Raw genomic sequence first — 16,081 nt, 5'->3', positions numbered from 1 at the left:
AAAACTCTCTATTCAAAATTAAATACTTATTTTAAAATAACATCAGAATAATACATTATATATCAATATGGCATAATAATATAACTCTTTATCACTATTCATCAGGTTATCTTGAGGAAAACAAATATAGGAAGTGCCTCGTGCAGTACAGGGGCATACCTGGCACAGCGTCAGTCCCCCCAAAATCCCTGCATACATCCCCCTTCAGACTTTAGGTTCCAGTTTCCCAAATCGGAGGTGCCCACTACCTCTTCCTGTGCTCTCACAGGGACTTTCCCCCTCTACTGAATGTCTTTCCCCCATTTCCTTTCTTCTCTCATCTCCATGTAGCTGTGAGTCTCAGGCAACATCTCCTCAGGAAGCCTTCTTTGATGGACACCCTTCTCGCTCCCTCCCTCCCCACACCCTGGCCCCATTAGGTGCCCCTCGTCCACCCACTGGGGACTACAAAGTCTGCTGGGTCCTCCGAAACTCAGAGGCCTTGAACCTGTGGGCTCCCTTTCCTGGAGTGCTGGCCTCCCCAAGGAATGAGTTCCCCTGTACAGGAGGGTATTAACGGCTGGCAGCAGGCTTTGCTCTCCACCCACACAGACATCTAGAAAAGTTTGTTTCCCCTGCGATGCTGATCCTCCAACAGCCACAAAGAAGATCTGAGTTTTGGTTTCCCTTAAGCTTTCATGAGGAAGATGCGTGGGGTTTCCCCTCTTCCCCCTGGGGCACTGTGTGCAGTAACAATGCAGGGAACAGTGATGGATGGCTCGGGCATGTAGCTCATGGTCCAGCAGGGAGGGCAGGCACTTACACAAGAACAGTGACAGACACAGTGGGGAATAGGCACAACGACAACGCCAAAGTAGAAGGGGAGCCCAGGCCAAGCAGAGAAGATCATGCCCCACCAGGGCTCACGGGCAGCGGGAGTGTGGCCGGTGGGGATTGGAGGGAAGGCTTTTGAACAGGCAGCCCTGGCTGGGCGGCCTCCAGGAGTGGAGAGAGGGACAGAGCAGGGGCAGCAACCTGGGGCTCTGGCCCTCCAGGAAGGGGCCCTGGGGCTGAAACCTGAACCCAATGGTGGTTTGCTCTACGCTGGTCTACCTCTACAAGAGGCCAAGGCGGGCACTGGCAGGAACAAAAGGGCAAACTGGATGGAGCCTGGTGCCAAGGCAGCTGGAGAGGGCCCTGAGGGGGAAGGCCTGGTGCCAGATCGCAGCCGGAGGCTGCGCCTCAAAGAGGAGCCGCAAATTTCTGTGGTTTTTTTGTTTTTTTTAACAAGTCTCTCCAGGATGTGAGATTCATCATTTCTCAGAACCTGAGATGTCTAAGGCCCCCCTTCTCTGGGGTCCCTGAGGTTTGGGCCAGAACAGTAGGGAAACAGTGACCAGGGGTATAACAGGAGGGGCAGCTGATAGCAGCTCCTACCCCTCTCTTGAATGTGATACGCGCCCCCAGCCCTGCCTTCATTAGGTTGTTTGCCAGACCAGCTCTGTCACACCCACACCCCCTCTTTCCTGCCAAACCTCTACCCTGACTATAAAGGGAAACAGAGTGCCCTGCTGCTGCCTGCTTTGAGGCCCTTGGCAGGAAGTGGAACTGTGGGTGATTGAAGAGCACTGTCAGGGCTTGTGTCACCCTTCAGGGCCTGGGCCCCGGTCCGGCAGCAGGGGCATCACCTCAGAGACCCTCCGACCCACCTCCATTACCCCTATTTCTCTCCAAATACATTGTAAACATCACATTTATTTGAGGTTTTCAAACCTCCGGAAAGCAAAGCAACAGCAGGGCTCTCCTTCATGCTGCCCCGGGCTCCAGTCTGTCAGGCATGCAAGACCGAGCTGGGAGACGAGTCAAGACAGACGTCTTCAAGAGCAGAGCCGGGGAGCAGCCAGCCCCACTCTTTCCTGTCCCCATCCCCCCAGCCTGGGCCTGGACTGCAATCAGCAGGGCAGACCCAGCCGATCCCCAGACCCCTCCCACCGCAGGGGCCTCTTCTCGGGGCCGCCGCCCCTCTCCCTCCTCCAGCCTCTCTGAGCCCGCTTCTGGAGCTTGGAGCCCGAGCTGCACGCATTGCTCCCTCACACTGGGACCAAGGCAGCTGCTGTCAGGCTGTTTCTGTCAGCCCTGGCTCTCCAGTCAGGCAGGCAGCAGAGCACAGCAGGCCTGGCTCTCCTGTCATCGCGCTGTGCACCCAGCTCAGACCGGGTACGCGGCAGGGGACCAGGATCAGCAAAGGCTTGTCCAGAGAACCACTGTGGATGAGAAGGGCAGGGCCACCTGCCTTTCCCAGTCTCCAGGGTCTCCCAGCCTCCACTCCTTGGCTCTTGCTGGGCCTGAAACTTCTCAGGGCCTCAACAATCCAAGGTGCAGTGTCAATGACTCCTCCTCCAAGATGCCCCCCTGGCTTGGTGCCAGGCTCGGGGCTGGGCTATGGACAGTCAGCCAAACCTGCTACTTCAAGGCCCTGAGGACAGCCTCCAGCTTCATGGCCACGGCCAGGTCGCCCTTCACCTTCAGCCGCCCGCTCATGTAGGCCCCCAGGGGCCGCAGCTCCCTGCACAACAGGGCCTGCAGGTCCTCCTCGGCCATCTCCACCACCACATCAGGGATGGCATCAGGCACCCCATGCCCCACCCTCCCTTGCCCTGTGGGGAGAAAGAAAACTGAGCATTAGTAGGGGGACGACTATGCTGCAGGGGGTAGAAGAGGTTAGCATGTCCCACTGGGAGGGGTGGAAAGAGTGGTTAAGCGTTCAAATTCTAATACCCTGGGTTCAAGTCCCATTGGCTGTGTGACCGCTCAGAGCCTCAGTTTCCAAACTGGTGAAATGGGGATGACGAGGATAATCCCTAAATCACACGCTGATGATGAGAAGTAGGTGGGATAACGCACAAAACATGCTCCGCGCTGAGCCTGCCGTGAACAGGACCACAACGTGTGTGGGGCGCCTGGCACAGGAAGCTCGGCCATCTGAGTTGTCCTGCTGACGAGGACAGGGCAGGGAGACCAAGGCCTGGGTAGTCACTGTCTGCAAATGGCATCGGAGCCCCTGACTGCTATGGGTTTGCCCTAAACTGGGGGCAGGAGCAGGGCCCAGTCTGAAAAAGGACCGTGGGTGGTCGGGGCTACGAGCAACCCAGGTGGAAGGAAGACAGCAGGGAGGGCAGCTGCACCTGTAGTGAGGTCCAAGAAGTAGATGCTCTGGGTGCCACTGGGCAGGGCGACATTGAACTGGTAGCAGGCCCCGACCTGGCTGACCAGGGCCTCAGACAGGAAGGGCTTCAGAGCCGTCAGCAGCCCCTCGGCCACAGGCTGCTTGGGGCTGGACCCGGCACCACCATGAGGGGCAGACGGCTCAACCTCGTTCACCATATCCAAGGTATCTGCTGGGGGCGGCCGAGGGGATTGGGGAGGGAGGCAGAGAGAAGGAGGTCAACGTGCTGCCAAGGTCAACGTGTGGCCTCCGTACCTTCGCGGCAGTTCCGTCTTACACCCTCTTCAGGCCCACGTTCAGTTTCCTCCTCAGTTTCCTAAGAAGCTGCCCTTGAGATTTGAGCCATAACCCCAAATGCCATTTCTAAGCTACTCCGGCCTTGAATCCAAAACTCTTTGCTGGATGCTGTTGCTTCCTCCCATGGAGGCTCCCAAAGGCCTCCACACACTCAGACACCTGGACTCTTCTCACTGCCTTAGCTCTGGTCAGCTCTAGAATCGGGGTGGCCTGAACAGCTGGGCGGGGTGTGCACTGCACAAGCTGCTTGGTTAAGGGAACAAGTAGCAAAGTTCAGTCTGTGCTGGACACCAAGCTGAGCGCCCCGGGGACCACCCTCACTCTTTCCCCGAGGCTCCTTACCTGGCTCGGGGAGTGGGGCACCTCCTGCCACTGAAGACATGCCTCCTCCCAGGAAGTGGAGGGCCAGCTGCTGCAGGGTGCTGTCCAGGCTGGGCCCAGCTGGACTCTCCTGGGGCAGCTGGAGCACGGCCTCCACTGCCAGCTCCACGCGGTCCACCTCCAGCCCCCAGGCCCTGGTCACGTCGTTGATCTCCAGCTGCAGGATGGTGTGGGGAGAAATGGCACTCATTCAACAAACCTTTCCAGAGCACGTTCTTTAGGCAGGCTGGTACGGCCATGGTGGCACATGAGGCACCAGGCCTGCCCTTGAGAAGTTCCCAGCCTGGGACGGAGGCAGAGGGCAATTACAACCCAGCTGTGGGCAGCTGGTAGTGAGCAATCAGGAGAGGGTGTGGGGCAGGGAGGAGGGGGTGATGCCAGGAGGAGGAGGAATCATCCAGGTGAAGGGGCATCAAAGGAGGGCCCTTCCAGGCAATGGGAAGAGCAGGTGCAAAAATGCAGAAAGGAGCACCTCGAATGCTCGGGGAACCGTGAGGAACCACAGTTCCATTTAGCTGGACCCTCAGTTGTGGCCTGGGACACCAGAGACAGCCGAGGGCTCAGAGGAGGCTGCTCCCGCTCACTTGGATCTATTCTGAGGCACGAGGAGTCCCGGAGATGAGTTTAGCAGGCAAGGGACAGAGCAGTCTTGCTTGTTGCAAAGATTCTCTTGGCTGCCGTGTGGACACTGGATTGGAGGGGCTAAGAGTAGAGGCATGGAGACCAGCTAGGACATTGTTTCAAACCGCAGGCAAAAGTGATGCAGATGCGGTGTCAGGCAGAGAGGCGGCTGTGAGCCGAGACACACCAGGGGAGGGGCACAACTCTGTAAACTCTATTAAGCTACAGAAGGACACTAGAGAAATAGAACCGCTGGACTTATCGGCTGCCCGGATGTGCGAAGACAAGGAGGGCGGTGAGGAGCCACGTTTCTAGTATGGCTGCCTGCACGGATCAGGAACGCGGGCGTTTATCCAGAGAGCATACACAGAGGAAGACACAGATTTGGGGGTGGGTAGGGAAGGAATGGTGACTTTTTAAACACGTTAAGCTTGAGGTGTCTACGGGACGGCCAACCGCAATTGGATAAGTGGGGCCAGGAAGCAGGGCAGAGTGGGACTGGATCGGAGTGTTGAGAATAATTAGTGTCTAGAGTTAGCAGAAAGCCCCAGGTGGGTAAGCTCTCCTGGGAGGTCACAGGTGAGAAGAGACCACTGAGGGAAACCTGGAAACAGAAGGGCAGAAGAACAGGGAGTAACCAGGAGTGTGGAATAATGGAAGCAGAGGATCCAAGAATAATGGAAGGATGGGTCCATGGAGTCAAAGGCTGCCTCCAGGTGAAGTAAGGGAAGGACTGAGAAGTGCCCCTGTGCTAGCAAGAGGGAGGTCACCATGAGGTCGGCAGTGACGTCAGTCTTAGGAGCGTGGGGGGAGCCTAGATGAAGGACAGGAGGGGAGGAAGGAAAGGGGAGAGAGGGGTTAAGAGCTAGAGGGGGTCTGGGACAAAGGGAAAATATGTGTCCTCACAAAAAGGCAAGAAGAGGCTGAATTGAGGGAGGGAGCCGAGTCCTGAGCCCAGAGCACTGCCCGGTGCAGAGGAAGCAGATGCTTCCAGTGAGACAGGGAAACAGCACAGATGTAGGTGAGTTTGAAGGGGTGATGCTGGAGGAAGCTGAAAGAGTTCTCACCCTAGAGTGTTTTCTCCTGAGGATTAAGAGGCAAGGCCTGTGGCAGAGGGACGGGTGGGGTGGCAATGGGGGAGGCTGGGCTGGGGCAGTGAGGGGTGAAGTGGCTGGCCTGGAGCAGCTAAGGAGGGCCCAGCAAGTGAGAGGTGGGGAGCGTGCAATCCCTCTAGAGGAAAAGTACGCAGAAGCAGGGGCGCGGTGATAATGAGAAACGTATGCCTGAAACGGGCCTTAGGGAGGTGTGCTGGATTTCCGGAGATTTCATTTTAGCCAGGCAATGACCCCACTTTACCAGGAGCCAACTCAATCTGGGCAATGGCCCTACATGACTCTAATGTCCTGGTATGGGACTCACTCCCTCAGATGGCCTCTCTTGGCTTTGCTGCACCAAAGCCATGTGCAACAAGGCCGACAGCAATTTTCTCTTCCTAAAGGTAGATCAAAACGGAATGTGGTTTCATGAAAAAAAATTATCAAATTGTGATCTGAGTTGTATAGGACTGAGCACTGGATTGGGGGCTGGGGGGAGGTGACCTGGCTCTGGTCCAGCTCTGCCCTGACCACAGGTCTAAGGGGCAAGTCAAATAATTTCTGAGCCTTAGTTTCCTTCCTCCAAAATAAAACAATAATACCAGCCTTTGCAGCAAAATGTAAAGCAGAGATACACCGAGCCAGGCAAAATGCTATGCATGTGAGAGCTCCTCTTGGGAATTTCACCCAGTTGATTTATTTCCTGAAGGGACTGCGACCTCCAGGACTGGCATTACCCCACTCCCCTTCCTGTCCTCTAACCCTGGGGAAAGCAGATCTTAGGGGAACGAGGGGAAACTTCACCCACGGTCCCCTGCCAGGACATGGGAGAAAGCACAAGGTGAACGTGAGGAGCAGGGGACACGCCTTCACACATGTATTTCAACCCCATCTTGTCACAGGAGGGATCTGAGGTGAATTCCAGGGTAACTGCTCACACTCAAAGAAGAGGCAGGAAAAAGGCCCAAATGCCCTCATGTCCCTTTGTTCTCTTCAGAACAAAGAACACAAACCCACAAAAATGCACATGCTGACTCGGGGAGCATGGAATTCCCCTGAAGGTGACTAGGCCAGGAAGGCCCCTGCTCCTTTCACCCACCTGCCTGCCCCATGAGGGGCTGAGTGCCCCTGAGGCCCAGTGTTGTCATGGCAATGCCTGCAGAGCAGTGAAGAGTGAAACCTCAGGCAGTTGGGGCAGGACCCAAGAATTTCTGTCAGGCCACTCCCTGTCCCAGCCCCTTCACCTCTCAGGGATAGATTTGCCTAAGATTGCTACGGTGCCATCTTCTGTTCCTCGACTCACAGTCCCACCCAGACCACTGACTCTTCAAAAGTTGTTACACTCTTGGGACATAAGGCAAACTGAGGCCCAGAGCGATCTGGTGCTCTGCTAAAGTGCCCTGGCAGGCAGAGCTGGGCTGAGATGCCAGCCCCGAACCCTGCCCTGTGTGGAGCTGCCTACCAGGAGCTGGTCGCTGATCTTGGGCTTCTCCATCTGGATCTCCCGCAGAGGCCTCTTGAGCAGAGCCTTGGTCATGGCGTTCTGGGCCGTCATGCGTGTGGCTGTGTTCAGGTCCTTCACTGTCATCACCGACAGTACCGGGTCCCAGATGCGGAACTGGACGTCAGCCCCCACAGACAGCACAGCCCCATCCTTAGAGGCCAACTGTTGGGGGAGGCCATGAAAGAGGGGCTGGGGGCGCAGGGAGGCCAGGCCCACTGAGACCACCCAACCTGACCCACTCGCCTGGTCACTAGCTCCTCAGGAGCAAAACGGTATCCCCAAGTGCGTGGGCTTAGGTATATGGATCAAGGCTGTCCTCCCAGCCCCCTCCCCCTTTTTCTGGTATCTTCCTCATTCCTCACCCCTAATGGCTACTCACAGGCCAATACACCCAGCATAAGCCCCCACTCCCTCTGTCCACAGGAGCCAAGAAGCCCCTCACCTTGCAAGGAGGGACACTGAAGGCTCGTGTCCTCAGATCCACCCTCTGAAAGGAGTCAATGAAGGGCAGGAGCAGAACCATACCGGGTCCTTGAGGGGTGCGGATCCGGCCCAGTCGAAACACGACCATGCGCTCATAGGTGGGCACGATCTGTCCACAGCAGCAAGGAAAAGGGTTGAAAGCACTGAGCTGCTGCTGGCAATGATGTCTCCCCAGGTCCCTCCCTCTCCTCTCTCCCTCTGGCCTTGTTCAGTGTCAGGTATCCTGAGCTCTGTCTTCCGATGAAAAAAACAAAGCTCTGAGAGGTTAACTGACGTGCTCAAAAATCACAAAGCCCCCAAGTGAAACACACGAGATCTGAACGCAGTTCTGAATGACTCCAAAAGCCACGCCCTCAACTGCCATACTGTATTGACTTGATCCTCAGTGAAACCTTTCACCTGTGTGATCTGAAGCTAGACATGACTCAAACCAGGAAACTGTCTGCCCTGTCTTAGTTAAGGGAAAAGCTGGGCTGCTCTAATAGCAGCCCCGAGCAAAGGGCTTTGCCAACTTCAGGTTCCTGGAATCCTCAAACAAGGAAATATGTCCAAATTGAGAAATGAAGTCTTAGAGAGGCAGTGACTTGCCCAAGGTCACATAATACTTGTTTCAGTGGCAGTTTGGGGACTAGGATTTAGGACCTTCTAAGGACTCCCTTCGAGATCACACCAAACCCCAAGCTTTCTAGAGACACTGGCTGTTGCCTGGGGCCACACGAGGGTAGGCTTCCACCTTCACTGCAGCTTTTAGGTGCAATCCTCAACTCTAGTTCATCCTTTCCCATCTGCACCATCCCTTGTTGAAAACGAGGCCTGAAATTCCTATTACTCATCACCTGCTGGGCCAGGTTGAGTGTTTTTCATTTCTAATTTAGCCTAACCCAAAGGGAGGAAGATATTTGTGTGCACCTTAAAGCCAGTGTTCAGACCCCCAAACTTGGGAGTTTGGGAAGACTTGTTTCTGCCACTTACTGGCTCCCAGTATGACTTTGGACAAGTCTGAGCTTCAGTTTCCTCATCTGAAAGGTGAGAATGAACAATTATTTTCCAGCCCATTTCACAGAGCTGTGATATTTGGGGGAAGGGGGCAGAGGATGGGGAATTCACCCACCAATGCCAAAGCTCTCCACATGGCCCAACCATTCTGGGGGCTGATCCAGCCAGCCTTACCTTCAGGGCAAACCAACCAGAAATGGGGAAGGTGATCAGCAGCAGCAAGAACCCCAGGAAACTGATGAGGCCATGGCAGAGGCAGGAAGGCCAGCTCTGAGGTGCATCTGGGGACAAGAGAGCAGAGGTAGTCAAGGAATGCCGACTGGGTCTGGCAGGACAGCTGCTGGCTGGGTGAACTCAGTCAAGTGTACCTTTTGCCCACCTCCCCTTTCAGTGGCTCCTTCCTTTTCAGGGCTAAGATGTTCTTTCCAAGCTCACAGTTCTTCACTCCACTTTAGTGCCGTGCCCTAAGAACCTAATACTACTCCCATATCTTTGGGCAGGTGCTAGTTAAGGACTGTTCCTTCCTCCCATACACCAAAACAAATCTGTCCCAAGTCCCACCCTCACAAGGCCTATTCTCTGCGAGACAGTAGTCATTGGAATTGAGAAGCCAATCACATGATGCTCTCCTCACTGGGCTGAGCAGGAGTCAATCCTTTTGTCTGATTTATATTGCCTCCCATAGCTGGCAAAGCCAGGAGTACCTGGGCATCTGTAAGCACATGCTGGGTTGAACTGAATGCTGCTGGCATAACACCTCCTCTACTATCAGCCCCAGAAGTGTGCTTTCAAGGAGTCCTTTTGGAGACAGCCTAAGGCTATCTGGTGAGGGTGGCATCACTGGACCTTAGCTTAAAGGGATAAAGCATCAATTGCTCTTCAACAGATGCCAGAGATGAGGGCAAAGATGTTCTTTCCTAGTTCACAATTCTTCACCCCCCTTTAATGCCCTCTGGGCCATGCCTCGCTTGAAGCAGCTTCAGGTGAGAGGTGGGGGACGGAGAGCTAGGAAAATGAGATTCATTTGAACCACAGGTCCCTTCCCCCGTGAACCAGAAGCCCAGAATGGGAGTGAAAGCTGAGAAAACCCCAGAATCTGGGAGAGGTTATTTTCTGCTCTCTTTCCTCTCCCAACCCTGAACAGAGAGCAGACAGAAGCCTCGGCTCCACACTTCCAGGAACCCTGTACTTCCGGGCTCTCTGGGCCCCAGAATGCTAAATCTCCTTTCCTGCCTCGTTCTGACCCATGTGGCCCCTGCAGGAAAGGAACCCTTGGATAGGGGCATCTGTCATTAGAGGAGGATCACATAGGGGCCACATCCTCTGGGGCTTTGGTTGTTAGGCTGTGGCATGTGGGATCTGGCCTATGGGCCAAGGGAATTACTCAAGGATTTGGAGCAAGACAGGGCCCGGAAGACATGACAGGCACCTGAGGGCCTGCACATCTCCACCAGGGAACAGGGACATGCGCAAGCTTAGGGAGTCTAGAGGTGCCCCCTGAGGGGAAGATTCTGCCATTTCTCTGCAGCCAAGTGCCCTTGGCATGCTGGTGACCTCCTATGCCTAGACCTTAGTTTCTTTCTAGGCAAAATGGAAACCTGAAATCTCTGGGCTGATAAAAGCCGAGGAGAAACGAGGTGGGGCGACGCTTCTTGGAAGATGAGAGACCTGTGGTGCTGCAGCCCCGTGGCCCTAGGAGGGTTGGATTAGCAGTAGCATCCCAGCGCCTGATGCAAACCCTTCTCCACATTGTGGAGACCCCCTCTCGGTCCCTCCTGTAAGGATGTGAGCGCGCAAGACCGGCTGACTCCCGAGAGGCAGAGGGTTCGGGCCCAGGATTGCCAGCCAATCTCTCCCAGGTCCGCTGTGCTGGGCGGCCACTCACCGGCCCCAGGCCCCACGCCGCCCGGCTCCGGGGACAAGCAACCCTTCTGCGAGCCCAGGAAGCCGAAGCTCGACTGCTGGAAACGGTCAAAGTCCCCCAAGGGCAGCGCTCGGTACCCAGACCTGCCGAGCATGACTCCTAACGGGGGTACGCCCCGCGCCCCAGCACTGTACGCAGCCTGACCAGCCGGCCGCTACACCGCCCCACCCCTGCTGGTCGCCGTTCCCGGTTTCGCCTGCGCGGCCATGGGCGGTGGCCCTGGCGCAGAAGGAGGAGGCAGGACGGGCTCGGCTCTCACCGTCGCACAGCGCCCCCTGCGCTGGGAGGACCGAAGTGCGGCCGCGGGGCAGGGAGGGAGGGTAGTCTGTGTTCCTGGAAGCCCGCAGGAGTCCGTCCTCCTACACCTTGCTCCCACTAGGCCTTAGAAAAGGAGCAGGAAGAGAAGTTGAGCTTTGTAAGGGGCTCAACTTTGTAAGATTCAGGAGCTGAATCTTCTCCAGAAGCAAGGAAATGCTACCAGCCTTCTCAGCACGAACTCAAAAACTAGGGACGGATTTTGGGAAGGTTGCCCTTATATGGAATTAGGTTTTCTCCAAGGCATGATAAACAAATTATTCCTCTTTGTGTCCCCTCAGCCCAGCAAGCAGGGCCTGGCAAAGAGTGGATCTCAGTGCTTATCTGTTGAATGAAGGAGTAGCCAGATCATTGTGGGTCAAGGTGGGGCAGGAGGGCCTGAACTTGGGCACAAAAAGAAAGAAATTTCATGTGCAGACCTCAGGGAGCATGGCAGAGTAAGGAAGGAGGGGATTGCACAGTGCTAACCCAGGGCAGCCCTCCAGAGCATCACAGAGGTGAGATCCTCAGTCTTGCAGTTGCAGAAGCAGCATGCCCCTTGATCCAGGTACCCAGAGGTAACTTGTCTCTCCATGGCTTGAGAAAACCCAAATGCAAATGGTGAATTTACTCTGAGAAGCATTCATTTCCAACAAGGTGTTGGGCAGGCTGTCTTCCAAAGCGGGCAAAGAAATTAATAAAGCTTTCCTTGTCTCACACATGCCAGCCCTCAGGCGCCTCAGTCCACTTCCAGGTCCCTTCTGCAGATGGCTGCTTACCATCTTTGGCTTTTACTGGTTTGATGGCCTGATTCTAAACCTCTGGAGGCACTGATCAAGCTGCAGGGTAGGGTAGGCTCCTGAGGCTTTGCACTGTCCCTGGGAAGTTAGTTCTCCCCGCATCCCCCCACCCCCACCCCAGACTATAAACTTTACAAGAGATAGGCCCCATCACCATCCCTCTAGTCTGTCCCGGACTGGAACTGAGCACAAAAATGGGTACACGGGAGTCAGCACAATGACTGGGATGCTTTGAAGTTTGAAGACAGGGGTATTGGCCCAGTGATGCCACCTGGAGTTGTGCTTTCTCCCCTCACCAGCTTGGAGCTGGGCTTCTCCTTTGGCCAAGAGCTAACTTGCTCTCTCATTTTTTTTTTTTAATAAATATGTTTATTTATTTATTTTTGGCTGCGTTGGGTCTTTGTTGCTGTGCACGGGCTTTCTCTAGTTGCGGTGAGTGGGGGCTACTCTTCGTTGCAGTGCGCCAGCTTCTCATTGCGGTGGCTTCTCTTGTTCCAGAGCACAGGCTCTAGGCGCGGGCTTTAGTAGTTGTGGCACATGGGCTTAGCTGCTCCGTGGCATGTGGGATCTTCCCAGACCAGGGCTCGAACCCCTGTCCCCTGCATTGGCAGGAGGATTCTTAACCTCTGCGTCTCTCCTCACTCTTCTCATACCTGCCCACCAGCTCTTCCCATTCCCTCCCCACTCCCTACTGCCTCAGATTCACCAGCCCTTCCAACTGTCACACAAGGCATCGTCTTGTTCCCCTCATCTCCACTCAGTGTCCTCCTAGTGTCTCTGACACTGGTCTCTCCCCATATCCCACTGCCACTATCCTAGACCAGGCCACCTGCCCCTAGGTTGTCAGAATGACTGTCCCAATATACACTACAGATCATGTTGTTCCTCGTTTCCAAACCCTTCACCGACTATCGCCCACAGTACTTGTCCATCTGCTTAGCTATCACCTTGCCCCAGCGCACTCCTGGGTCAACATTACTCATGGGTCCCCTCTTAAATCTGAAAATAACCAAAACTGAAACTGAAAACTAGTTGTTTTTTCTCAAAACTAGTTTCTAAACAACCTCTCCTGTTTCAAACCTCCATGCCTTTGCATGTGCTGTTCTCTCTGCTTAAAGTGTCCCTCCAATTTCTGAATCCCTGGCGAATTCCCACCATTCCTTCATGTCCCAGCTGAGGGATCTCCTTTCCAGCCAGTCTCAATACTGTGTGAAAATCTCCTTTTGGCGGCCTGCTCCTCCATTAGATCTGGGGTTCTTCCAAAGTAGGAGCCACGTGTGGCTCACCTCTGCGTCTCCGGCTCCCAGCTGAGGGCTGGCACAAAGCTATGCCAGTGTGAGATGAATGAATGTTTCAAAACCGAGGGCGGGGGCTGCCTCCTTCCCGGTCAGCTCTGACACTGTCCAGCTGTGCGTCTACCCCTCTCCTCCCTCTCCCTCCTCCCTGCTCGAGGCAAGTCTTCAGAACTCACAGTCTACTTCTCCGCCCCTAGAACCGCCCACAGCTAGTGTCTCACTTCCTCTCGGGAGGCGGACGCTTGGGGGCCCCTCGCCTTTCGGACGCTTCGGGAGCTCAGACGTCAGCCGCAAGCCTCTGGTTCAGCTTCTCCCGCCCTTCAGCATCAAAACCGAGAATCGAAACTGCGCTGGATTCCATGCAGCAGGAGCCTAAACCCGCCGGATCTCCGGGGCCCCAGCAGGACCCCGCACTGCCCCACGCCCCCACCATGCCTCCCCCGGAGTCCCTCTCCGAAGGCCACGAGCACAGCCACAGCCCCACAGAGGTACTAGTACTGCGTTTGGGGAGATGGGGTTCAGGCTTTGTTGATTTTGGTTGGGGGAGATGTGGGGAGGGACAGGGGAACTTGGCCAAGCACCTTAAAGAGTGACACAAAGAAGGAAGACCAGGCATGAGGTCCTGACCTTCTCGGTTTGGGGTAGCGGTCACGGAAAGTAGAAAATGGGATGAGGATAAGTAAGTGGGGGGGCCTCTCTGGGCTGCGATTCTCCACGAGCAGGGGGGTAAGATGCTGAGGGTCAGTGGCACCCCGGACCGGACTCTTCCGCCCCCACGCTGGGACCTGCCTCTTATCCCCTGCCTCAGATGTCCCCTGCCTCAGACGAAGGACCACCTGTTAGGGAGAGTAGTAGCCATATTGCACCGGCCTGGGAACCCCCAACATGTCCCAGGTGTGGAAAAACAAGAACCCTAGTTCCCAGATCAGAAAGTGGGAGAGAGGTGTCTTGCCTTGGCTAAGGCCTCAGAGTTCCTGTGGTCTCTCCTTTAGGAAGCTTCTTGGATCCTTTTCTTGGAGCACCCTGCTCCCCTAACCCCCATCCCCAAGGGGTTTATTAGTCTTCTCCTGCACAAACTCCCTAGCCACCCCCGACCCCCAAAGGAACTACTTAGATCAGTTGCTCTATGTTCTTCCAGGCCCTTTTTACTGTCCTTCATGAAAGTACAAATAACACCATATTGCAGTAACTTTCATTATTTGCATTTACACCTCAGAATAATATTAACAATACTAGTTAAGATTTGTGAATATTTCTCATGGGCCAGGTACTGTATTAAGCACTTTTCTTGTGGTAAAATGTTATCAAATATATATATTATGTATGTTTTCTCCATTTCTAAGTGTACACAGTTCCGTGGCATTAAATACGTTCACAATGTTGTATAGCCCTCACCACTGTCTATTTACAGAATTTTTTTATCCAAACAAAGTCTGTACCCTTTAAGCAATAGCTCCTCATTCCCCTCTTCCCCCAGTGGCTGGTAACCTCTAATCTACTTCCTCTGTGAATTTGCCTAGTCTAGATATTTCCTATAAGTGGATTCCTACAATATTTGCCCCTTTGTCTCTGCATGATCTTACTTAGCATAATGTCTTCAAGGTTCATTCATGTTGTAGCATGTGTCAGAATTTCCTTTTTAAGGCTGAATAATATTCCATTGTGTGTATATACCACATTTTGTTTATCCATTCATCTGTTGATGGACACTTGGGTCGTTTCCACCTTTTGGCTATTGTGAATAATGCTGTGTACAGAATAATGAGTGTAGAAGGATCTGGGTACTTGTTTTCAGTTCTTTTGGGTATATATCTAGGTGTGGAATTGTTGGATCATATGGTAGTTCTATGTTTAACTTTCTGAGGAAATATCAAAGTGTATTAAGCACTTTATGTGCGGTTATGTGATATACACTTAATGAATCTCATTTTTAAACTTAAGTTCCTTGAAGGCAGGGATTTGTCCTATACATCCTTTTATCTCAGGGCCTAGTACTGTGTCTTAGGAGAAGTAGATGCTCAGTAAACTGTGGAGTGAGAGTGGGAAGGCCTGAGTAAGTGGAGGATTGGGGTACTGATAAGCCTGGGTTTTGCATCATCCAATGACAGCCTGGTATGGCATTGGAAGTCCCACTCAGCCTCCAGCCATAGGGGCGGGTGTCCATTGGGTGGGGACTCCTGGGACTTCAGATCTCACCTCCCTCTCTGATCCCCCAGCAAGCCACGGAGGAAGAGTTCCAGTTCTTGCACTGCCAGGGCTGCCGGGCAGAAGCCAAGTGCCCCAAGCTGCTGCCTTGTCTGCACACGCTGTGTTCAGGATGCCTGGAGGAGCCTGGCAGGCAGTGCCCCATCTGCCAGGCGCCCTGGCCCCCAGGCCCTGATGTGCAGGCCTTGGACAACGTCTTCTTCGAAGGCTTGCAGTGGCGCCTGCATGCGTACCGGCAAATCATGGACGCGCAGGCCCTTTGCATTCGCTGCAAAGAGCTGGCCGACTACTGGTGCTTCGAGTGCAAGCAGCTCCTCTGTGCCAAGTGCATCGAGGCGCACCGGTGGTTCCTCAAGCACGAGGACCAGCCACTGGCGGAACTCCGCAGCCAGTCGGCGCGCGAGTTTCTGGATGACATGCGCAAATCCAACAACATCTTCTGTTCCAACCCTAACCACCGCGACCCTACGCTGACCAGGTAACCAGGCCTGCCCAGGGTGGGGTGAAGCTTCTAAGAGCGAGGTAGAGGCTGCGGGGAGCAGAGATCCAAAGTCTCACAGCCGGGAACGTGGGTAAAGGAGCTTCTAACGTCTTGCAACTCAAAATAAGGTCCACAGACCAGCAGCATCGATAGCGATGACCGCAATTTATGCTGTCCCGTGCGAATGGATGGATAGCAGTAGTTTCCAATTTCCCCTTATAAGAAATAATGCTGCAGAAACATCTTTTCACCCATATCCAGTCATTTCTTCAGGATAAATTTTTAGAAATGCCATTTCTAGGTGAAGGGTTATGAAAGTTTTACATTTCGATACATGTTGCCAAACTGCCCTTTAGAAAGTCTTATAGTGGAATTTTCCAGAAGCATTGCCATGGAGTCTCAGTATAGCTGGATTCTAGGATGAGATGTGGGTAGTTAGTTTCTGTCTGAAAAGTCAAAACCGAAACAATGCACTTCCTGGGAGTGTCTGTATGAGAAAAA

The 16,081-nt window shown here is 54.1% G+C and overlaps 2 protein-coding genes across 12 annotated transcripts in view; one reads left to right on the top strand and one right to left on the bottom strand.

Annotated features, from left to right (window-relative positions):
* Positions 1–1,563: 1,563 nt before the first annotated feature.
* Positions 1,564–10,693, bottom strand: STOML1 (stomatin like 1). Of its 5 annotated transcripts, none has more exons than XM_060005639.2 (7): positions 8,756–8,797; positions 8,558–8,604; positions 7,545–7,694; positions 7,061–7,264; positions 3,845–4,040; positions 3,165–3,377; positions 1,564–2,636 (listed from the first exon to the last, which is right to left on the bottom strand). In XM_060005639.2, the coding sequence occupies exons 3-7, from the start codon at positions 7,671–7,673 to the stop codon at positions 2,443–2,445; spliced, it is 936 nt and encodes a 311-aa protein (XP_059861622.1). In that variant the 5' UTR covers positions 7,674–7,694; positions 8,558–8,604; positions 8,756–8,797; the 3' UTR covers positions 1,564–2,442. The 5 variants fall into 5 exon arrangements, with proteins under 5 accessions (XP_059861622.1, XP_059861620.1, XP_059861617.1 ...); XM_060005634.1 differs by lacking the exon at positions 8,558–8,604 and adding an exon at positions 10,467–10,693 and having other exon boundaries at positions 1,565–2,636; positions 8,756–8,862; XM_060005635.1 differs by lacking the exon at positions 8,558–8,604 and adding an exon at positions 10,467–10,693 and having other exon boundaries at positions 1,565–2,636; positions 3,165–3,374; positions 8,756–8,862.
* A 2,467-nt stretch (positions 10,694–13,160) lies between these two features.
* The window catches only part of PML (PML nuclear body scaffold), a 45,039-nt gene continuing 42,118 nt past the window's right edge, over positions 13,161–16,081 (top strand). For 5 of the 7 annotated variants that reach the window (XM_060005628.1, XM_060005632.1, XM_060005627.1 and 2 more), the window contains exons 1-2: positions 13,177–13,382; positions 15,111–15,577. In XM_060005628.1, coding sequence (XP_059861611.1) covers positions 13,254–13,382; positions 15,111–15,577 — 596 coding nt within the window. In that variant the 5' untranslated portion in view covers positions 13,177–13,253. Of the gene's footprint in view, positions 13,383–15,110; positions 15,578–16,081 lie in introns of all 7 variants that reach the window. The other 2 variants (XM_060005630.1, XM_060005631.1) reach the window with 1 other exon arrangement.

The sequence above is a fragment of the Delphinus delphis genome, chromosome 2 (genome assembly GCF_949987515.2).
Source record: "Delphinus delphis chromosome 2, mDelDel1.2, whole genome shotgun sequence".
In the NCBI taxonomy this organism is placed as follows: domain Eukaryota; kingdom Metazoa; phylum Chordata; class Mammalia; order Artiodactyla; family Delphinidae; genus Delphinus; species Delphinus delphis.
Note: the sequence above shows the minus strand (reverse complement) of the source record. Positions and strands in the feature narration are given on the sequence as shown.

Coding starts and splice junctions, on each gene's coding strand:
- STOML1 (XM_060005634.1), bottom strand. CDS start 10,599: ATGCTCGGCAGGTCTGGGTACCGAGCGCTGCCCTTGGGGGACTTTGAC. Junction 7,265..7,544: donor TCAGTGTCCCTCCTTGCAAG/GTGAGGGGCTTC, acceptor CTCCCCCAACAG/TTGGCCTCTAAGGATGGGGC. Junction 2,637..3,164: donor CTTCTTGGACCTCACTACAG/GTGCAGCTGCCC, acceptor TTCTCCCCACAG/GGCAAGGGAGGGTGGGGCAT.